At 43.1% G+C, this 23,765-nt stretch overlaps 1 protein-coding gene across 1 annotated transcript; it reads right to left on the bottom strand.

Annotated features, from left to right (window-relative positions):
• Positions 1-4,020: 4,020 nt before the first annotated feature.
• Positions 4,021-23,600, bottom strand: LOC115110656 (SEC14-like protein 1). The gene is made up of 17 exons (XM_029636482.2): positions 23,426-23,600; positions 22,450-22,540; positions 13,658-13,807; positions 13,307-13,438; positions 11,705-11,833; positions 11,038-11,245; positions 10,741-10,850; positions 10,388-10,577; positions 8,113-8,201; positions 7,926-7,996; positions 7,668-7,839; positions 7,374-7,508; positions 7,042-7,176; positions 6,587-6,841; positions 4,914-5,092; positions 4,537-4,638; positions 4,021-4,425 (listed from the first exon to the last, which is right to left on the bottom strand). Exons 2-17 carry the CDS (start codon positions 22,510-22,512, stop codon positions 4,353-4,355), a joined length of 2,193 nt encoding a protein of 730 aa, XP_029492342.1. The 5' UTR covers positions 22,513-22,540; positions 23,426-23,600; the 3' UTR covers positions 4,021-4,352.
• Positions 23,601-23,765: the final 165 nt, after the last annotated feature.

The following is a 23,765-nucleotide window of genomic DNA, read 5'->3' on the forward strand; positions in this document are numbered from 1 at the left end:
CTGCTCCATCATCCTAGTACCATGCACTATCATCATCCTAGTATCAACCTAGCACCCTGCCCTATCATCCTAGTACCCTGCACCATCATCCTAGTACCCTGCACTATCATCCTAGTACCCTGCACTATCATCCTAGTACCCTGCACTATCATCCTAGTACCCTGCACTATCAACCTAGCACCCTGCCCTATCATCCTAGTACCCTGCACCATCATCCTAGTACCCTGCACTATCATCCTAGTACCATGCACTATCATCCTAGTACCCTGCACTATCATCCTAGTACCCTGCTCCATCATCCTAGTACCATGCACTATCATCCTAGTACCCTGCACTATCATCCTAGTACCCTGCACTATCATCCTAGTACCCTGCACTATCATCCTAGTACCCTGCACTATCATCCTAGTACCCTGCTATCATCCTAGTACCATGCACTATCATCCTAGTACCCTGCACTATCATCCTAGTACCCTGCACTATCATCCTAGTACCATGCTCCATCATCCTAGTACCCTGCACTATCATCCTAGTACCCTGCACTATCATCCTAGTACCCTGCACTATCATCCTAGTACCATGCTCCATCATCCTAGTAGCCTGCACTATCATCCTAGTACCCTGCACTATCATCCTAGTACCCTGCACTATCATCCTAGTACCATGCTCCATCATCCTAGTAGCCTGCACTATCATCCTAGTACCCTGCACTATCATCCTAGTACCCTGCACTATCATCCTAGTACCATGCACTATCACATTGCACATTGGTCTTTGTACTCTCTACACATCCACATATGCACCAAACTCATAGATATTTCCCACCGCACATCATCCAGTACATTTAAAAAATAAAAAAGGTAAACATCTCTTCATACATCATTTAAAATGTAGCTTAGTGAAGCTTGTAGTTCTTAGCTTACATAAGATTGCACATACCGTATGTTGATTTGTGTAAACTCTGCTTCTACAGGTTGTCTGTATATCTTGTATATTGTATACTCCGTGCTCTTACATTTATTTATTTAACCAGGTAGGCCAGTTGAGAACAAGTTCACATTTAGAACTGCGACTTGGCCAAGATAAAGCAAAGCAGTGTGACACAAACAACAACACAGAGTTACACATGGAATAAACAAACAAACATACAGTCAATAACACAATAGAAAAGTCTATGTTTGTGCAAATGGAGTAAGGAGGTAAGGCAATAAATAGGCCATAGTAGCAAAGTAAGAACAATTTAGCAAATTAACACTGGAGTGATAGATGTGCAGATGATGATGTGCAAGTAGAAATTCTGGAAATACTGTTGTGCAAAAGAGCAAAAAAGTCAATAAAACAATATGGAGAAGAGGTAGGTAGTTGGATGGGCCATTTACAGATTGAGGTGGAGCTAGTTTGTCTGTATATCTTGTATATCGTATATACACAGTTGAAGTCGGAAGTTTACATACACTTAGGTTGGAGTCATTAAAACTCATTTTTCAACCACTCCACAAATTGATTGTTAACAAACTATAGTTTTGGCAAGTCGTTTAGGACATCTACTTTGTGCATGACAAGTAATTTTTCCAACAATTGTTTACAGATTATTTTAGTTATAATTCACTGTATCGCAATTCCAGTGGGTCAGACGTTTACATACACTAAGTTGACTGTGCCTTTAAACAGCTTGGAAAATTCCAGAAAATGATGTCATGGCTTTAGAAGCTTCTGATAGGCTAATTGACATTAGAGTCAATTGGAGGTGTACCTGTGGATGTATTTCAAACTGCCTCTTTGCTTGACATCAAGGGAATTGTAGACCTCCACAAGTCTGGTTCATCCTTGGAAGCAATTTCCAAACGCCTGAAGGTACCACGTTCATCTGTACAAACAATAGTACGCAAGTATAAACACCATGGGATGATGCAGCCGTCATAATGCTCAGGAAGGAGACGCGTTCTGTCTCCTAGAGATGAACGTACTTTGGTGCGAAAAGTGCAAATCAATCCCAGAACAACAGTAAAGGACCTTATGAAGATGCTGGAGGAAACAGGTACAAACGTATCTATATCTACAGTTAAACGAGTCCTATATCGACATAACCTGAAATGACGCTCAGCAAGGAAGAAGACACTGTTCCAAAACCACCATAAAAAAGCTAGACTACGGTTTGCAACTGCACATGGGGACAAAGATTGTACTTTTTGGAAAAATGTCCTCTGGTCTGATGAAACAAAAAATAGAACTGTTCGCCCATAATGATCATTGTTATGTATGGAGGAAAAAGGGGATGCTTGCAAGCCGAAGAACACCATACCAACCGTGAAGCACAGGGGTGGCAGCATCATGTTGTGGGGGGGCTTTGCTGCAGCTCACAAAATAGATGGCATCATGAGGTAGGAAAATTATGTGGATTTATTGAAGCAACATCTCAAGACATCAGTCAGGAAGTTAAAGCTTGGTCTTCCAAATGGACAACAACCCCAAGCATACTTCCAAAGTTGTGGCAAAATGGCTTAAGGACAACAATGTCAAGGTATTGGTGGCCATCAAAAAGCCCTGACCTCAATCCCATAGAAAATGTGTGGGCAGAACTGAAAAACTGTGTGCGAGCAAGGAGACCTACAAACCTGACTCAGTTACACCAGCTCTGTCAGGAGGAATGGGTCAAAATTCACCCAACTTATTGTGGGAAGCTTGTGGAAGGCTACCCAAAATGTTTGACCCAAGTTCAATAATTTAAAGGCAATGCTACCAAATACTAATTGAGTGTATGTAAACTTCTGACCCACTGGGAATGTGATGAAAGAAATAAAAGATCAAATAAATCTCTATTTTGACATTTTTCACATTCTTCAAATTTCACATTCTTCAAATAAAGTGGTGATCCTAACTGACCTTAGACAAGGATTTTTTTTTTTTTTTTTTTACATTAAATGTCAGGAATTGTGAAAACTGAGTTTAAATGTATTTGGCTATGGTGTATGTAAACTTCCGACTTCAACTGAATATTGTATACTCCGTGCTCTTACATTGAGGTGAAGCTATTTTGTCTGCCTGTATATTGTTTATTGTGGCAGTACCATTTCACCAAGTTAAATTCCTGTACATGTAAATGTGTTTGGAAAATAAAGTTGAATACTAATGTTTATCGACAGCTTGGATATGAGAGATTTGGTTGACCCCAACTCAATGCGGCTGGTTACCCGATCAAGAAAACGGAATTAGACTGTAAAGGGCACAAAGTTCAATAATTAACTGGCCAATGAGACTTGAGGAAGTGTGGCCCCGAGCCGGAGTTTGTAGACAACATGCGTCCCAGGAGGTCATTAGAGCGGAATGAAATATTCAGCTAACATCCCCCTGGTAACAACAGACAGCACACTTCCTGTTTTACCAACACTGACAACCCAGCAGGGAGCCCAACAACCAAGCACTGTCAAGCAGGCCGCCTCTCAACCAAGCACTGCGGCCGCCAGCCATTTGATTGTGTACGTATCAGCAGCTACTGTATAACACAATACAGTCAAGGGCAACGGAACAACAAAAGGAAAAATAAATTAGTCGGCTTTAGCTAGAGGCATCTGATGAGTTTATGGAAATCACAGCCGACTGCAAGGCCTCGCGCACAACCACAAGGTGGGCGAAGGAACGCAATACTGCATTTAAATGAGCAGGGAATAATAAACATGTAACAACCCAGTAGCCTGTACCACCTCGTTGACGCAAGGTCAAATAGTGTTTTAGAAAAGACATGGAGGTTTAGGAACCTCTCACAGTAAAATCGCTGATCGGTCATATCAGTTATAACTTATGTCTTTCTCTATTTCAGCAACACAACTTTAAAAGGTTGAGTACAAAGGAAGGAGTGACAGAGTGGCTGGTAAGACAATCACTGGCTGGAGAAGGGCTACTGTAGTATGGTTGTGTGTAGCACCGTTCCTCATGAACACACTGACATCCTATGGTGAATAAGGGTAACTTCAACAGTACCATCTGAAACAGTAGGCATCATTGTTATTATTATTACATAAATGCTGAAAATAGGAAGTGCTTTATTGTTCAGTTTCAATAAAATGGGAAACATTTCTGTCACTTCCCTTAAAAAAGAAAGAATAATGGTATTGAAAGAAAGAGGATGATGATGGTTTGCAAGACATCTCCATATGCATTTATTCATTCAGCAGATGCTCATATAGCAGATGTTATACTTCCAGAGCAATCTTAATGTCACTAATTATAGATACAGATTAAAACATGTACATGTATATTTTAATAATATATTCCAGTTCTTTAAATGCAAGTACTAGGAACTCCAGTGTTCCACCACATGGCATTAAGGATAGGCTATCCTTGTTCCATACAGTTCATAACACTTCTCTCATCCCCCTGGGTAAGGTTAAGTCCTCATTGGCAGGTGTTGGTACAGCACTGGTTTTTCTTTAAGGCAACAGGGCAGAAGTCAACAGTATCAGAAGTCAGTTAGATCCTAAATGGGATCTCCATGTAGCAAAACTCAAACTCCTTCACCTCCTATTGGCTGGATGCTACCTTGATACGGTGGAGCTGGACTGTGATTGGCTAGAGGTGGTGGTGGCGGCACTCAGCTGGGAGAAGCCACTGTGACTGGATTCCAGACTGGTCATAGAGCCCCTGGACAGACAGACAGACAGACAGACAGACAGACAAACACACAGACAATAGATTAAATATCCATCAAACACCTTTTTCGTAGAGCACTGTTTCCCTAAGAATCTTTATAAACACCCTTATAAATTATCACAAATACATTTTCCCCACACAACTACACACTGCCTAAAAAAACAAGCTGGCCTAAAACATTTACTCACTGACATGCAGCAGCCCTACACACTAAGCATCACCATAACAATACACTGCGTTATACAGTATAGTGAATGGTGACTGACCTGAAGTCTTCGGAGCCCAGCACCTCGGTGTAGAACATGACCTTACACTTGTGGGAGGAGACCTGCAGGGAGGCCAGCACGTCATCCACCCGGGGCAGGCTGGAGGTAGAGCAGGCCGGGGAGCAGTGGAACCGCCATTGGAGGATGTAGAACCCGGGCCACCGCGTCACATGGGAGCCCTGGGGAGAGGAGGAGGGAACAGGTGAGGTCAAAGGTCAGAGGCAGGCTATAGCTAATAGTAAATTCAATATCTAAATGACAGACTTTATGTAATAGAAACCCATTAGAATTCCCTCACATGTAGGCAAATACTTTTGAAGGCGTTGCCCACTGCCGAATGACACCACATGGAAGTGACTGCAATGATTATTGAGCTACGCAAGGAGGAAGAAGGATAGCCTACAAATTGAAAGTCAGCTCCTTGCATGTCTCCCTCTGTCCCTCTGGCTACTGGACCAGGCATTAGATTAGAAGAGGGAAGCTAAATGACTTCATTTAAATTCTCCTCCTTGGTGGATTTGTATGACATCTCTGTAAATGGTCTATTAGAGAGATTCATCCAGCAAAATGTAATAAAACACTTGAATATTTATCCTCTGTATTCACACAGCTTTGTCTGTTAGACTCACTGGCACGGAAACTTAGCGGGACGGTACCAGTTGATAAAATGTTACAGGTTTGCTAGTGAGAGTGTGAACTGAAGACAGACAGCCGGAGTAGACAGGTGATGGGATTGAAAGACAACCTGAACCAACGTCCATGCATTGCAATGTTTTTAGTTGTCGGCTTTTAGGTATATGTCCAAAACCAGCAATTACCAGCTAACAGAAACACTGGTCAGAGACACTGCCAAGGGATGGAGACCAGTTATGAGCACTGCACAGAACTCCTATTGACATCAGTGGATGTTTCTGTTACACTCACGTCTTAGGATTCAGATCTGAGGTTGGTGGTTAGTTTCCGCAGTGGTATATTGTAATTACTTCGCCACCATGGCCTATTTATTGCCTACACTGTATATAGACTTTTTCTACTGTATTATTGACTGTATGTTTGTTTTACTCCATGTGTAACTCTGTGTTGTTCTACGTGTCGAACTGCTTTGCTTTATCTTGGCCAGGTCGGAGTTGTAAATGAGAACTTGTTCTCAACTAGCCTACCTGGTTAAATAAAGGTGAAATAATTTTATTTAAAAAAAAAAATTAAATAGTGGTTATCATGTTCGCCTCACACACGAAAGGTCCCCGGTTCGAAACTGGGCAAAAACATATTTTTGGGGGGCTCCCGATTGGCTGGCACAGCGGTCTAGGGCACTGCACCTGTAGTGACGCTAGAGGCGTCACTACAGACCCTGGTTCATTTCCAGGCTGTATCACAACCGGCCGTGATTGGAAGTCCCATAGGGGCATACAATTGGCCCAGCGTCGCCGGGTTTGGCCGTCATTGTAAAATAAGAATTCGTTTTTAACTGACTTGCCTGGTTAAATAAAAAGGTTAAAAAAAATATACAAATAAAAAGTTGTACATGTTATCACGAACACATATATTCGGAAGCGTTCAGAAACACAACCAATTGAACAGACCCACTTACACAAATCCAAATGAGGTACTACCAATCATCAGACCCACCTGTACCAGCTGTGGATGTGACGGTGGCTGTTTCAGTCTCTTACCTGAACACTCTCTCCCTCCTTGCAGGTGAGTGCTGTCTCCACCATACTGTAGTCTTGCCCCAGAATCCAGGATCTGTCAATCAACTGCATGTTGTTGGTGGCTGGCGACACGATGCTGCCGTGGGCCCCCTGGACGTCCCTCTTGGGGGGCTGGGGCGCCCTCCGGGAGTGGTAGATGTTGAAGATGACGTCCCCTTTACACACGTCAAAGTCCCAGGTGATCACAGAAGAGGGCTCGGAGATTTCGATCAGCAGCTGGAAAAGGATCGGTAGTGAGTGAACACAGTCAGACAAAACTACAGACAAATGATCGTTAAAATCACTGTAATGGGTTTTTATAGCTTTTTGCTATAACGTATTTCTCCACTAGGGGGAGCAACCTAACCCACTGTTTAAGCGCAGTCAACTGAGAAGCTGGAAAACACATACTGTAGTTACTGTTTAGATCAGGTTACCTCATGTGGGGCCCCCTTGAAGACACTGGCAGTCTTGTAGATGGTATCTGTCCACAGCCGCAGCTCCTCACTTTCCAGCGCCTCTGCTGTCCTGTACAGAGATTTGGGGACCATACCTCCTTCAGGGATCTCACACTGGAGATGACATGACAGAGGACACAAGAGACACAATCAGCCCCCAGTTCTATCAGCACACACAAGGAAAATGTCTAATAAGATGACCCAATGTTAACTATATTATGTACTAGCAGCATTAGCCAATATGAATTCATATGCATGTAGAAGGGTACTGTCTACAACAGCCAGATGAGACTCTGGTTTGACAGACTTACCAGGCAGTCTCCTCCCAGGAAGTCAGGGATGACCTCTCTATCGATGTAGTCCACCAGACCTCCAGGCCCCTGGTAGTCATTCGCAGCATACACCAGGAACTTCTTCCTGGTGTTCTCGTCAATGAATGGACTGACCTGAGAACAGTGTACAGACACTCAGGGTCAAAGGTCGTCTCATATGTTTGCTCTGCACATGCAATTGAATACAACTGAATGTGATCAAGTTGGAGAGAGAGAGCGAAAGCACTGTACAATGTAATATACACTACAATGTGTGATGTTAAAGGCTCTTACCAGGGTCCAGAGCACAGGGAAGACCCGTGGAGCCCTCAGTATGAGCAGACATCCCAGGGTCTCTGGGTAGTTGGCCTCCACCACCTCTATGATCCTCAGCAGGGCTTTAACCCCCGGACGCCACAGGTGACGCATGTTTAACCCCTCTAGGTCCACCAGGCACGTCCAGCAGCTGACAGATAGACACAGGAGGGTTATAGGACATACTGTATTCAGGGATGAGAGACATAAGAGGAGTGAGTGTGAAATGGTAGCTACCTGATGGGTCGGCCAAAGACTCTGGTGTTCTCTTCACAACGCCTCAGACCTTCCTCGTTGATTGAGAGGACCTGAGGGAGAGTGAAGAGGTGAGAGGTTAGGCGAAGGGAGAGCATTTGCAAATAGTATGTATGTGTGTGCTTATACCCAGCATCTGGATGTGTGTGTGTGTGTGTGTCATACTCACTTGTCTCAGAAGGGACTCCTCGCCCAAGGCGCGTACTAAACCCTTGGTATCCATTTGACCGAGTCGCAGAATATACAGAGGGCATCCATCTATAGACAGACGAGGACAGAAACACGTGACCTCACTGTTAAAGCTACAAGAGGATCAGTAATGATCATGACATTAAAACAGACGCTGAGAGTATTCAGGTAAATCAATAGAGAAACCGAGTCAGATTGTGTTGACCATAATCACATCAACAGTATATACATTTACAACTCACATTAAAGTCATTCATGTAAATATAGGCATTTTACTACCAGCTGTATTTGCTTTTAGGTGGGGGTTATTGTTATTATGGTTACTATGGGCCATTTCCTGGTCTGAGGTCCTAGATGTCCGATTGGCTATCAGCTAAGTGGAGATAATAGGTCATTTCCTCTGCCCAGATCTTACAATGCCTGGACAGGTATTTTACGTCTCTGCTAACCACATCATATGCTATAGCAATCTGTCAGTTGCTGATGTTACGCCCCTGAAAACAGGGGAGAAATAATCACGAGAGTGATACGGTGTTGTATTCTCAATTCAACTTTTAGTTCAATCTTTACAAAAGTAACACATTACAAAACAACAGAAAACCCATTATACAAATAACACAGCAAAATATCTTATTAACAACGCACATGTTCATTCACAATCGACATAAAATGGCAGCTACTCTCAGTACGATGCTATTCTTCGCTACAACCGAGCAGGGCTCATATTACTCTCTTCAAACTTAACTCTAACTTCCTCAAGCTGTTACTAAGACACACCTTAAACGGCTCATAGATTAAGAGCATTTCGTAGATCACAGATGAACACTTTTAGGCACCACAAAATAAAAGTAATCGATATAACGTTTACACATTCCTCTCACAATTCGTACCCTTTGTACGCTTGACGGATTTGAACTTTAACACAATTATATGAATGTTATCAACCTCTATCAACTAATACTGAATGCATCTTTTTAAGATGTTTTAAGATACTCACATACTATGAACTTACTAATACTTTTTAATGTATAACAGGCTATGAATATTTCCTTTAACCTGTCACACTGACACAGCAGGACTCATGCCCACAGACTGGGAGATTTCCCTTGACACATAGTAGGCAGGTTTCCATTGACCCAAGTTTATATAAATATAAAAACCTTGTGGCAGTGTAATGGAAACGGCAGCTGTAGGAGAAGCGTTCTAAAGATCAACAACATTGTATCATCTGGTGCGGATTTTTATTTTGTCCAACATTCTTTATTGTGACAAATGATAGAAACGGTGCTTTTGAATAAATAATGATTGCCCAATCATTTTGACGGTACGCGGGTCATGACGTCATCATGTAACTATAAAGCTCCACTCCACATTTCACCCTAAATGCCTACTGCTTGCTAAATCAAAATGTTCAACTATATAAATAATGTTTCTTTGTAGGACAAGAATGCCTGAATTGCTTTGCTTTTCTGGTTGTTTCACCATCCAACTACTTCTGAGCTAGAGGAAGTTTCACCATCCAACTACTTCTGAGCTAGAGGAAGTTTCACCATCCAACTACTTCTGAGCTAGAGGAAGTTTCACCATCCAACTACTTCTGAGCTAGAGGAAGTTTCACCATCCAACTACTTCTGAGCTAGAGGAAGTTTTACTATGGCACAGTCCGTGACATACATCGGCACATGAGAAATGTTTGTCATTTCTTGCATTCTATCCATGCTGACTTTTGCAAGCTACCTGAGACATGAAACGGATCGGTGGGAGTGGGCATACAGGCTTATTATTAATGCACAATTTGCAAAAATGGATAATGAAAACAATTCAATCACTTAAATTTGTGTTCAACACTAGGTTTTTGCTAAATATCGTATTTTTAATTTTCTAGGTGTGACGTCATTACATCCAGCTGTTTTTATCGACACAAAACAGTGCATCATAGCAGGCAATTGTTGAAACTATTTTTTATGTAAAATGCCAAAAAAATAAACTACAAATAATCACTGGACAAGTTCATGGAAACATAGCTAGTGATGTCACTTCCAGAGAAGCAACCAGACATTACAGTTAGTCATTACCAATACATATAAGAGCTGGGATACATTCACTAGAAACCAAGCGGAAGAAAACAGTGAAACTGGTGGTGCAGTACTTCCTGAATTTGTGCAATAAGAACACTACTTTCACATTTCATCTGTCTGTGCCCGTTGAACACAACCCTGCCGTTAAAACCCTATCCTGCTCCGAGAGGAACCTACCTTTGTCGTGGTGGTGCCAGCCCCCGGTGTAGTAGTCGTGTAGCAGCTGAGGTCTCTCCCAGGAGTCCAGCAGGAAGTCCACCTGGTGCTGCTTCCTCCAGGAGAGCGACTGACACAGGATCTCCCGGGCCTTCTCCAGGTTAAAGTCCCGGGCCCGCAGGAAACGCAGCACGTGCTGGTCCTTAGGGATCTAAGGGAGGGAGCGGAGACTGTGTTTATTCAGATGTTGTGGTGTGTGTGAGTCGGATGTGAGTGTTACTTACATCTATGTTCTTTGGATTCAAGTTTTGCTCTTGTTTGCAGCTATTTGAGTCAGAGTTTGAGTGTTAGGTGTGTTCATACACGTGTCCAACCTTGCCCTTGTGGGTCTCCTGCAGCCACTGGCGTAGTCTTATAAGACAGCTCTCCTGCAGCGGCGTCAGGTCTCCTAGGTAACGCCTGATGTAGTCTGCATCCAACTTGTCTGCAATCGAAACACAGACAGTCAATTCACACACATACCCAAATGCATAACCACAGTCTACCAGCCCAAGGAAAGGCCAGAATGTTTGCTTTCAGAGCCAGTAGAATGGGATTGGGACTTCAGCCATGACAGATCCTTCAGATTGTGTGTGTTTATTATTGTGTTGATTCTGACTCGGAACACTGACCATCTGGGGAGCCAGCCGGTAGATCTGTGGGGCTGGCAGTGGGGGTCTCTTTGGCAGTGGGCACAGGGATGGCATTGGAAGGGGCACTGGTGAGTGGCAGCTGGAGCCTGGCAGTGGGTGGGGGGGCCTGAGGGGGGCTCCAGCGGGGGACGTGGGTCACCCCCTCGTCCTCCAACTCCTTCAGGTAATACTCTATGATCTCTTTGCCCTGGAGGACAGAACACATGACTGCATAAGGACAGTACAGGTAGCTAGTGCAATGAGCAAACACTGTGGGCAAATACTGCAGGTTTGTTTAGACACGCGCCTGGCCGCATACGAACACAGCCCATTGCGTGACAAAGCTGAGCATGATATATGGCCCAACAGGCAAATGTGAGAAGATCCTGGTTAACACACTCAGTTTACACAAATCTGCCAGACTGGATCACAGAAGGCCTGGAAATAAACTGTGCAAGCATGCTCATGTAACACTGGGTCTATATGGGGGAGCAGCATGCTCATGTAACACTGGGTCTATATGGGGGAGCAGCATGCTCATGTAACACTGGGTCTATATGGGGGAGCAGCATGCTGGATGATGATGGTATATCCTATAGCCTCATCCATCCCCCACACTGACATGTATACTGTACTCACATGCTCACAGACTGACACATGAACACACCTTTTTAATACTGTTGGCATATTGCTTCATGGCTAGCTTCTCGGCTGCGTTCTCAAAGCCAAAGAAGGACTTGATGTCCAGACTGGCTGTCTGCTCGAAACACGTCCACTCCTCATTCTCTGGGTGAACCTGTGGAGGAAGCACAACTCATCACAAAACAGACGCCAAATGGATGAACCCTTTACACTGTTGGGAATTGGCCTATATGGATAGGGCTACATTGAAATGTTTCTTACAGAAGCATATGCATAAGCATGGTAGCAATTGAAAGGGAACAGTTTGGAGATTATGGCGAGATTGTTAGGCCACAACCATTACACTGTTGATTTTACATTTACTATATTTTCAGCACATTTGTTGATCAAATCTGAAAATACTCTGGATACATTCAGTAACATGAGATTATTCCTGGAAAATGTGGGTAGGTGCAACATAAGAGGAAAAAAGTGACAAGGGTTTGAGTGAGAGGGCTAACTGACGTCTCCAAGCGACCACACACCTCTCCACAGTGTGCAGTCCCTACGTAACTTCCATGCACTTAAGACTCAAATAACAGTCCTCAACTATGAGGTGCTTTATTTTGGCTCTCTTGTAGGAGTTATGTAAGGAACACAACCCTGCATTCCTACCATCACAATGACTGTTGTTGCTTACACAATCCAAAAATGTCCCATTATAAATCGCAATCTCGGTCAGGTGGGCATCGATTGAAAGCTTGTTCTATTGCCACCATGACTAGATAAGTTATAAAATAGAATTTTACAGTGTTAGGCTTTCACAGGGTAACTCATAGAAAGAGATGGCAATTTTGGTGCACATAGAAAAGAGTCACGCATGCATCCACGTACGTGTTCCACTGAGACAAACACCGTCTCATTCTGTTCAGAACAACCAGGGTATGATGCCATGTCATCTGTAACTGTACATCAAACATAGTGATCATAAACACTGACACTGTAAATGACATGAGTTTTATGATGAAACGTGATGTGCACATTTGGACTCACGGGTGTTTGGCTTGTACGACATCAAAGTGGTATTTATTACCATCTTCAACGTCTCATCCTTAAAAATACACAGAGTCCTCTTAATTTACAGCATTTTCCTCACTCAGACAACTAAACATTTGCACAAGTTGTCCAATTAGCAGGAGGGACGGGGGCAACTTCCTGTCGCGTGCTGTGCTCAAGTTCAAAACCCATACTGAGCTGTGAAGTTCAGAGCCTGAGCTCCGACAACATTAATAGGCGCTTATCAGTCCTCAAATCGGACTTTTTCAACCCATATATGGTTACGAGTATAAAGGGCTACAAACACTGTTGCAGTGATAGAGAGTATGTCTGTGTTTACACAGGCAGCTCAATTCTAATATATTATAATCCCTAATAGCCTTCACACATTTAAGAAAGAGTGTCAAACACACACAACTACTATATGTTGCTAGTCTTTTGACCAATCAGATCAGCTCTGAAAAATATATCATGTGCAAAGATCTGATGTGATTGGTCAAAAGAGCAATGAGTGTAAAAAATGATCATAATTAGGCTGCCTGTGTAAAACGCAGCCCATGTAACCGCTGATTATTATAGTTGTGGGGCACACCGTGTAGTTGCAGATCTCATGGACGATGACTCTGTTGGAGAAGGTCTCGTTGACGACCTCGATGTGCAGCGCCCTCTCCCTGCGGTCCAGAGTGTTCTTATGGATGAAGTACAGGTAGTCCACACCAGCCATCTAGACACACACAGTAGACCACGGTCAATCAACTCTGGACGACAGTACCACAACAACATCAACACAACGTCCCTACCAGGATATTCAGGTCTGAGGGGAAATAATCACTAATAGCCTTCACATTAGAAAATAAGAGAATCAAACAGACACTATTATACATTGCTAGCTTGAGTAGCTTCACTGCTCAAGGGAAAAGTTAAAGCTGAAAAGGTAAGATACCCTTTTGAACAGCCGGGGGGCGTCTGCCTCCACCTTACAGCGCCTCTCAATGAACACAGTGGCTCCGTCATCACTGTGCTCCTCCTTCACCACCTCACTGTCCACAAAGATGGGGATCAGGGGGCAGTTTGGAAACCTCCGCACATAGGCCTAATGGGAGAGAGGGAAGGAGGAAGAAAATATACAATATTACTGGCTGTAGAGTCTGAATGGTTTGAGCTACAAATTATAAAAAGCTATATATGAAAAGCTGAGCCTGTTTTGCCCTATGACGCTCACAAGCTGCACATGAGTCGTTAGAAGGTAAAGGGTTCTTCTACATCCCAGTACATTTATTTCATGTAACCTTTACTTAAGGCAAGTCAGTTAAGAACAAACTCTTATTTACAATGATGGCCTACACCGACCAAACCCTAACGATGCTGGGCCGGATGTGATACAGCCTAGAATCGAACCAAGGTCTGTAGTTACGGCTCCAGCACTGAGATGCAGTGCCTTAGACCGCTGCGCCACCCGGCCGCACAGTGTCTACATAGTGTCTATAAAACTGAAATAAGCTCACATTGTTGTTGTCCAACTCCAGACTCCACACAGTTGTCAGTGACTTGTTTGATATTCATTTCAGTGTGCAAACAATTTCTGTACGTACAGCATTCGTATAAATTCATTTGATCAGGTTTTTGATTTGGCGGACCTTATTGTCCCCAACAAGGAAATTTGGGAGGGGACTTTGGATCGGTCTCTGTCCAGCCGTCTGTCCGTACGTTAGTCACACGCGATCTCGACAGCACTGACCAGATGTTGATGAAACTTGGGTGAATGATGCGGCATTTACAATGCATCTTTCGTGGGGGACAACATGTTTACTGTTGTTTTGTTATTGACATTTGTCAATAAAACTCATGAATGCAACAGTTTAGTGTTCTACTTGTATCCCTGGTTGTCCTGAAAAGAAAATGGTAAAACACTTGACTGTGAGGTTAAATATAAGGGCTGGACATGCAGATCAATGAAAGTCAGATAAACAAAAATACCATTTTTGCTGGAATCTGATAGGGTGAAACCCCAAATTAGCACAATGGTGCAGAGTACACAGAGGTCAATCTGCTGACACACACATAAAACACCCACCCTGTTCAGAGTCACCATCTAGGTTTCCATTCAATTGGCGACAGATTTTCATGCAATTATTAGAATAGAACATTTCCCACCAGTGGTGTTTCCACCAAACTGACTTGTTGTGGATAAAAATATGTTTGTGATCACGTAGTGCACAAAACATGTCTTTTTTTGGCTTAAGTTTTAATGTACCAAATAAAAATTGAAAGTTCAATGTGTTTCTGTGGCATTTTCAACTCTACTAATAATTCTGTCACAAAAACTGTTGTATTAAATAGAAAATGTGTCTACTCTGGTCTTGGCACATGTACTCTAGCCAACAACTCACAGATAGTGAGGGTAGGGTAGGCTACATGATGAGTTTACTATGGAGAAGACCGAGAATATTTATATTTGTCAAATGGCAGTCAAGCACTGATCATGTATGTCACCAGAATAAAAATATTTCATCAATATTTATTGGAAAGGAGCATCAATCTCATCACAGTGCGCTTTCACCACCCTGTGAAGTTCATCGTAACTTATTTCATTTGTAGCCTAATAAACTGCATGGTTTCCCAAGTAGTAGTGGGAGGACCACATACCATAACATGGATTGACTTCAATATGATGGTTATTTTATAAATATTTACGCATAAAAGGAATTTCCAACATCATTTCTCGCATAATTCATTTTACAGATACAAAAAGATCCCAACGAACAAACGATCTGAAGGCATTTATAAAATTGGACCGGTACTTCCTGTTTCCATCACAACGTGGTTAATGACAGTGCAAGTCTTTATGGATCAAACAAAGCTGGTGTGCAGACTGATCGATAGAATGACGAGGCACGAAGACATCATCCGTGAATATTGATTGAATAACATGACAGAAGGATATACAGTTGATTACAGTTACACAACCAAGGCATGTAACTACTATCTTCCAATGCTTGGGAACATAAGATACGGAGTCCATTTCCTTCTTCCCCATTACCAAGCCAAAACACTAAAGTAGTATATAGGCTTCAGTGCATAAACCAAGAAGCTTACAGTTAGATAGTTGGGTGCATTGTCCATCGTCTCTAACAGTGCCTGCATTCAGAAAACCAAACTGCCTCAGACGTTCTGAGCCTACATGCATATTCTAAATATTTAGGCCTAAATCTTGCTTCAGGATAGATAAAACATATCCATTATTTTGTCTGGATTTTGTGTTATTAGCCAACGATACTGGCTTCCTTTTAAGGCTAGGGCTGATTTCAAGGTTTTACTGGTAACCTACAATGCAATACATGGACTTGCTCCTACCCATTTGGTCCTGTTGTACATACCTAGACGTACGCTACATTCACAAGACACAGGCCTCCTTATTGTTCATAGAGGTTCTAAGCAAACAGCTGGAGGCAGGGCTTTCTCCTATAGAGCTCCATTTTTATGGAACGGTCTATCGATCCATGTGAGAGACGCAGACTCTGTCTCAACCTTTAAGTCTTTACTGAACACTCATCTCTTCAGTAGGTCCTATGATTGAGTGTAGTCTGGCCCAGGGGTGAGAAGGTGAAGGGCAAGGCACTGGAGTGACAAACCACCCTAGCTGTCTCTGCCTGGCTGGCTCCCCTCTCTCCAATGGGATTCTCTGCTTCTATTGTGGGGGCTGAGTCACTGGCTTGCTCGTCTCTCTCTCCCATGCCATCCCTAGATGGGGTGCATTGTGCTAGGCTTTTTTCCACTCTACCCTACTTGAATGGGTTGAGTTACTAACGTGAACTTCCTGTCTGGTTTTGCGCCCCCTCAGGCTCGGGCGGTGGGGGAGACCTTTGTGGGCTATACTCTGCCTTGTCTCAGGGTAGTAAGTTAGTGGTCTGTTGATATACCTTTGGTGGTGTGGGGGTTGTGCTTTGACAAAGTGGGTGGGGTTATATCCTGCTTGGTTGGACCTGTCCGGGGGTAACTTTGGACGGGGCCAGTCCCCCCCCCCCCCCTGTCTCAATCTCCAGTTTCTATGCTGCAATAGTCTTTATGCCTGGAAGCTAGGGTCAGTCTGTCCTATCTGGTGTACTGTGTGATCTTAGGTATGATCCCTCTAAAGCCCCCCCCCCCTCCCCAAAATCAGCCAAAACAAGTCATGGTATCAACAATAAGCTGAAATTATCCATTTACGATTCCCCACATGGCAGCTTGTCATTCTTGTTAACAAATCTGTCCATCCAGAATCACAACAACACGCTGACTTCTGCCCCATGGAAGCGCGCACATTGTTTTCATGACGTTGTCAGCTAACCCATCTATGGAACCCTGACCTGTTCACCAGACGTTGCTAACTTGTCGTGCTGCTGATCCAGTTTCTGCTGCTCTGCCTGCGGCTATGGATCCCTGATCTTTTCACTGGTCATGCCTTGAACCGGACCTGCTGTTCCCATCCTCTCTCTCCAGCACCGGCCACCCCTCAGAGCCTGGTTCCTGTCTAGGTTTCTTCCTAGGTTCCAGCCTTTCCTGGGAGTTTTTCCTAGCCACCGTGCCACATCTGCATTGCTTGATATTTGGGGTTTTATTCTTATTCATTCCTTTACACTTGTGTGTAAAAGGTAGTTATTATGAAATTGTTAGATTACTTGTAAGATATTATTGCATGGTCGGAACTAGAAGCACAAGCATTTCGACTGGCATTAACATCTGCTAACCATGTGAAGGTGACCAATATAATTTGATTTGAATATGGAAAACAAATCTGTTTACATAAACGTTCCCGAGAACGGAGGAATGTTGTCGTCAGTGATAAGCGGTAAACCAACATGCAAGGTTTGTGTGATGATGGTGTCAGGACAGGAGTGATACTGTAATGGCTGTCAGTGGGCCAAACCAAGGATCAGTTAGTGGGATGGTCAGTCAGAGGACAGAGGAAGCCTCTAGTCTGGCTAGGCCCTCTATCTAGTGTGAACTGCTGTCATTAGAACAGGCTTTTTACAGACAGGCAGCCCCACAACCTTTAAATCAACTGACAATCTTTGAAGTGCCTTTGAATCACGCTGACAGTGTGTGAATGGAAGTAGAACAAAAAACATTCCCAGACATTTAACAGATGTTGCCGAGACTAGAACTCCTGGGGGTCAAAGGTTGTTTTTTTTGGTATTTGGTGAAGCAGAGCCACGGCTGCAGTTAGAGAAAGAACAGAGCACCTGACTTCCACTGTAATCAGGTTGCATAACACAGGACACTTACAAAATAAACAATTTCAGTGTTTTTAACAAGTAATGACCTTTTCCAGCGCTGACCTTCTTATTATACAATGTAACTTGCTTCTGGCTTAATAGATAACCCCAAAGAACAGGAAGTGGCACAGCGTCTCAAACAGAGCAGAAACAAGGTAAACAGATGCCGAGCCAAGACAGAGCCAAGAGCTTAAATTCAAGAGTTTAGAAAATAAAAGTGGATATAAATCATAAGATATACTGATTGCATTTTAATGGACTTTGGGCCAAGCTATTCACCGTAAAACACTGAGGCCGTGCACTGAACAGATGTGGGGGTTGATATGATATAAACAACCCTTCATACGGCGTGTTCTGTCTGAGGGAAACTGTACTAAGCCACAACTTCCCCCGGATGGAGCAGTCCTATCAGCCCTAACAGGGCAGACCAGCTGTGGCGGTAGGCCAGGCAGCAGACGGGACCAAGCACAGCGAGGGGAGGCCTAAATGACACCCAGGGCCTCGTTCAGAGAGCAGCCAGTCAACCACAGCTAAGCAGTAAGTCACAGTGGGAGCAGCAGACACAGACAGTACTGTACAACTAGGCCCAGGGGAGAGACGAGAGAAGATAGAAATGAGAGAAGAAATGATAGGGGAGGAGGAGCGGCGACTGCAGTACTGCTTGTTCTGTGTCACAAGTCAGAATGCACCCCATAACAGAATGAGAAGACTAGCACATCCAAAATAGATAACCTTCCCAGGCAGCCACACCAAGGCATGCTCTTAAACATAAAACCCATACAGCATGATGGGGCATCTGACAGATGATCCTGAGACAGACAGCTGGTGGCGTGGTGAGAGAGGCAGACTATGGGAGGCTCATAGAACTGCATAGAGCCATGGCTACATGGAACTCTATTCCACATCAGGTAACTGATGCAAGCAGTACAATTAGATATAAAAAAACAGATAGAAATACACCTTATAGATCAGCGTGGACTGAAGAGACGCACAGGCACAGACACATGATAAGACACGCACGTACACATGGATTTTGTGTTGTAGATATGTAGTAGTAGAGTAGTGGCCGGAGGGAACACACTTAATGTGTTGTGAAAAGTGTTATGAAATGTAATGTCATGTAATATTTTAAATACTATATAACTGCCTTAATGTTGCTGGACCCCAGGAAGAGTAGTGGGGGATACTTAATAAATATCATGGTTAAACATAGATTGTGTTTTGGGCCTGACTTCCCCTCCAGTTAGGATCTGACTGTTGGAACACTGTGCCCCAACCCACCCCCACTCTGTCTGAAGCCCTGCGATCTGATCTCTTCACTGAACTGGGATTAGAAGACTGCTGACTTCCTGCCAAGTCACAAGATACTCATTTGTATTTATTTATATACACACACACACACACACACGTTTGGGGTCACTTAGAAATGTCCTTGTTTTTGAAAGAAAAGCACATTTTTCTAAATTAAATAGTACCCGCAAAACACCAGTCTCAACATCAACAGTGAAGAGACGACTCCGGGATGCTGGCCTTCTAGGCAGAGTTCTGTCTGTGTTCTTTTGCCCATCTTAATCCTTTATTTTTATTGGCCAGTCTGAGATATGGCCTTTTCTTTGCAACTCTGCCTAAAAGGCCAGCATCCCGGAGTCACCTCTTCACTATTGACATTGAGACTGGTGTTTTGCGAGTACTATTTAATGAAGCTGCCAGTTGAGGACTTGTGAGTCGTCTGTTTCTCGAACTAGACACTCTAATGTACTTGTCTTCTTGCTCAGTTGTGCCCTGGGGCCTCCCATTCCTCTTTCTATTCTGGTTAGAGCCAGTTTGCGCTTTTCTGTGAAGGGAGTAGTACACAGCGTTGTACGAGATCTTCAGTTTCTTGGCAATTTCTCGCATGGTATAGCCTTAATTTCTCAGAACAATAATAGACTGACGAGTTTCAGAAGAAAGTTATTTGTTTCTGGACATTTTGAGCCTGTAATCGAACCCACAAATGCTGATGCTTCAGATACTTAACTAGTCTAAAGAAGGCCAGTTGTATTGCTTCTTTAAATCAGAACAACAGTTTTCAGCTGTGCTAACATACTTGCAAAATGGTCTTCTAATGGTCAATTAGCCTTTTAAAATGACAAGCTTGGATTAGCTAACAACGTACGCCTATGTAGATATTCCATTTAAAAATATACAAATAAAATCAGCCGTTTCCAGCTACAATAGTCATTTACAACATCGACACCGTATTTCTGATCAATTTGATGTTATTTTAAATGGACAAAAAAAAGTGCTCTTTCAAAAACAAGGACATTTCTAAGTGACCCCAAACTTTTGAACGGTAGTGTGTGTATGTATGCATGTAACATTGTGGATTGGTGTATTTTCTATGACTTTTGCAACCATCTGCAGAACTACTACTGTATCAGTACATCTATGCAATGGTGATCGGTGACTGAAATCAAGAATGATATATATTACAGCAGGGCAGGTGGAAAAGCTAATATATGGTATTGCATTTAACAGAGAGGATTGCTTTAGTCAAGGTGCCTGTAAAAATACTAAAGGCAAAAAGTTACTAATTAAATCAAATTGTATTTGTCACATACACATGGTTAGCAGATGTTAATGCGAGTGTAGCGAAATGCTTGTGCTTCAAGTTCCGACAATGCAGTAATAACCAACGAGTAATCTAACCTAATAATTTCACAACAACTACCTTACACACACAAGTGTAAAGGGATGAAGAATATGTACATAAAGATACATGAATGAGTGATGGTACAGAACGGCATAGGCAAGTAAACATATAAAAGTGGCATTGTTTAAAGTGGCTCGTGTTACATGTATTACATAAAGATGGCAAGATGCAGTAGATGGTATAGAGTACAGTATATACATATGAGATGAGTAATGTAGGGTATGTAAACATATAAAAGTGGCATTGTTTAAAGTGGCTCGTGTTACATGTATTACATAAAGATGGCAAGATGCAGTAGATGGTATAGAGTACAGTATATACATATGAGATGAGTAATGTAGGGTATGTAAACATTATATTAAGTGGCATTGTTTAAAGTGGCTAGTGATATATTTTTTACATCACTTTTCCATTATTAAAGTGGCTGGAGTTGAGTCAGTATGTTGGCAGCAGCCACTCAATGTTAGTGGTGGCTGTTTAACAGTCTGATGGCCTTGAGATAGAAGCTGTTTTTCAGTCTCTCGGTCCCTGCTTTGATGCACCTGTACTGACCTCGCCTTCTGGATGATAGCGGGGTGAACAGGCAGTGGCTCGGGTGGTTGTTGTCCTTGATGAGCTTTATGGCCTTCCTGTGACATCGGGTGGTGTAGGTGTCCTGGAGGGCAGGTAGTTTGCCCCCGGTGATGCGTTGTGCAGACCTCACTACCCTCTGGAGAGCCTTACGGTTGTGGGCAGAGCAGTTGCCGTACCAGGGGGTGATACAGCCCGACAGGATGCTCTCGATTGTGCATCTAAAAGTTTGTGAGTGCTTTTGGTGACAAGCCAAATTTCTTCAGCCTTCTTCACCACGCTGTCTGTGTGGGTGGACCAATTCAGTTTGTCCGCGATGTGTACGCCGAGGAACTTAAAACTTACTACCCTCTCCACTACGGTCCTGTCGATATGGATAGGGGGGTGCTCCCTCTGCTGTTTCCTGAAGTCCACGATCATCTCCTTTGTTTTGTTGAGTGTGAGGTTATTTTCCTGACACCATACTCCGATGGCCCTCACCTCCTCCCTGTAGGCCGTCTCATCGTTGTAGGGTTAGAGGCGTGCATGGCCACGCAGTCATGGGTAAACAGGGAGTACAGGAGAGGGCTCATAACGCACCCTTGTGGGGCCACAGTGTTGAGGATCAGCGGGGTGGAGATGTTGTTACCTACCCTCACCACCTGGTGGTGGCCCGTCAGGAAGTCCAGTACCCAGTTGCACAGGGCGGGGTCGAGACCCAAGGTCTCGAGCTTGATGACGTGTTTGGAGGGCACTATGGTGTTAAATGCTGAGCTGTAGTCGATGAACAGTATCCTCACATAGGTATTCCTGTTGTCCAGATGGGTTAGGGCAGTGTGCAGTGTGGTTGCGTTAAATCGTACTCTTACGGTTTCATACTCAATAATAAATATGATATTGTGGTATCTGCTGCCACGACTAATTAGGTTGGGTGAACAGAAATACCTCAGACTGTTTCCAAAACATAAAGGTGGATAAACAATGATCTCACCAACAAAACACTAGAACATGACATAATACAGTGTATAGAGATATATTGTATGAGATGAGATAGGTTTCTATGCAGCCAAACCACACTTTGTTCCTGCAGCACAAAACACTGGCAGACTGACTGCCTGGGCGTCTGGGTCCAATTTGCACATGAGCACTGCAACCTCTCACAAACATCCCTCACTACCCACCTACACATATACACATAGACAAAGCAGCAGCCTAAACACACAAATGTACATAACTTACCGCCATTATCAGCTCAAAGGGGTGTTTGTAGACCCTTACAGGTGACTGGTATTGTTGCACCATGGCTGTAGCTCAACCTCTGGCGCTCTGCCTTGAAATGTACAATAGACAAACCCTAGTGTTAGTTAGAGATCACTTGACACAGCACTAAAGAACTGTAACTAACAAAACATCCTCTGCACAGCATAGGTTCACATCATCATGAAGCAAAGGTCAGAGGAATGGGATTTGTAAAGACAACAAAGAGAAATGCTGGATCATCAGCTCTAAAACCAACTAGACAGCTGGCCTGATGCAAAACGCTTGATTGTCCTCAATTGCAAAGGCACTATTATTTAGGTCATAAACTGTAGTAGCTGTTTGATCGGTTAACATGCTGAGATCAACGGTAATCACAGGATGATGAACATAATGATACAATCAGCTACTGAGCCAGAACAAAATCATCTACCTAGCTGGGATTTGAGAAAAGTGGCATTTATCATCTGGACTAAGCCTACAAACTCACAGTGGCATTGTGTTATTTTCTTATTTGTAATGACGTTAGTCCATTTTATACAGTGAACAGCTGACACAGATACAGTACAGTAGACTAGCTGTAAATTGGACTTCAAAATAAAGAGTGGCTTTGATGGCATAGATTTCTAGTTATAAAACAAAACATTTACAAAAGTACATTAGCTACACTAATCACACTTTCAGGAAATTCCCTTGTGCACGTTATATCCACTAATTGAGTTTATGAATAATTGTATTATAGATCATAACTATTACAATCCACAACACTATCTTGCCTGTTTCTCGATACGTAAGCGGCAAGTTATTTATGTCTCTTGACAACTTCATTTTGATGACAGTCAAATCGGCAAAAAAAATTTTTTTTAGATGGTCGACATTTTCAGAACGAATTCTACTCCCTCAGACATTAGCGAAATGACTAGGCCTTACACGGCGAAAAATGTACCTAAAAACTTACCAGATCGATGACTTTCGGAGATAAGTCAAGTGAAGTTTGTCAGTATACGATCTACTTATATTAAATCCATGGTACACTCCAACAAATACGTAAATAAAGCGACTTTCTGAGACGGGTTTGATGTTGAATCCAAGGCAAGCGGCCGGCGTAGCTAACGCCGCCTCGTTTGACTACGTCACATACTTGTGTAACATATTGTCATGGGGCAGTGTATTTTTCAAGTGAGGATAGACATTACTGGGAATAAGCTAAGGTAACATTGTTGAAACCATTGACAGAAAAGTAAAAGGTTGCAACATTGTATATGCTGTCATGAATGAATGAAACCATCATAGTAGCC

Source organism: Oncorhynchus nerka, linkage group LG26 (genome assembly GCF_034236695.1).
Source record: "Oncorhynchus nerka isolate Pitt River linkage group LG26, Oner_Uvic_2.0, whole genome shotgun sequence".
Classification (NCBI taxonomy): domain Eukaryota; kingdom Metazoa; phylum Chordata; class Actinopteri; order Salmoniformes; family Salmonidae; genus Oncorhynchus; species Oncorhynchus nerka.

Bases quoted from the DNA above. Each gene is read 5' to 3' on its own strand.
- LOC115110656 (XM_029636482.2), bottom strand. From the start codon at position 22,512: ATGGTGCAACAATACCAGTCACCTGTAAGGGTCTACAAACACCCCTTT. The intron at 10,578-10,740 runs GTTGGACACGTG...TCCCTCCCTTAG, and splicing joins AGGAGACCCACAAGGGCAAG to ATCCCTAAGGACCAGCACGT. The intron at 5,093-6,586 runs GTAAGAGACTGA...TCCTCTCCCCAG, and splicing joins AGGAGGGAGAGAGTGTTCAG to GGCTCCCATGTGACGCGGTG.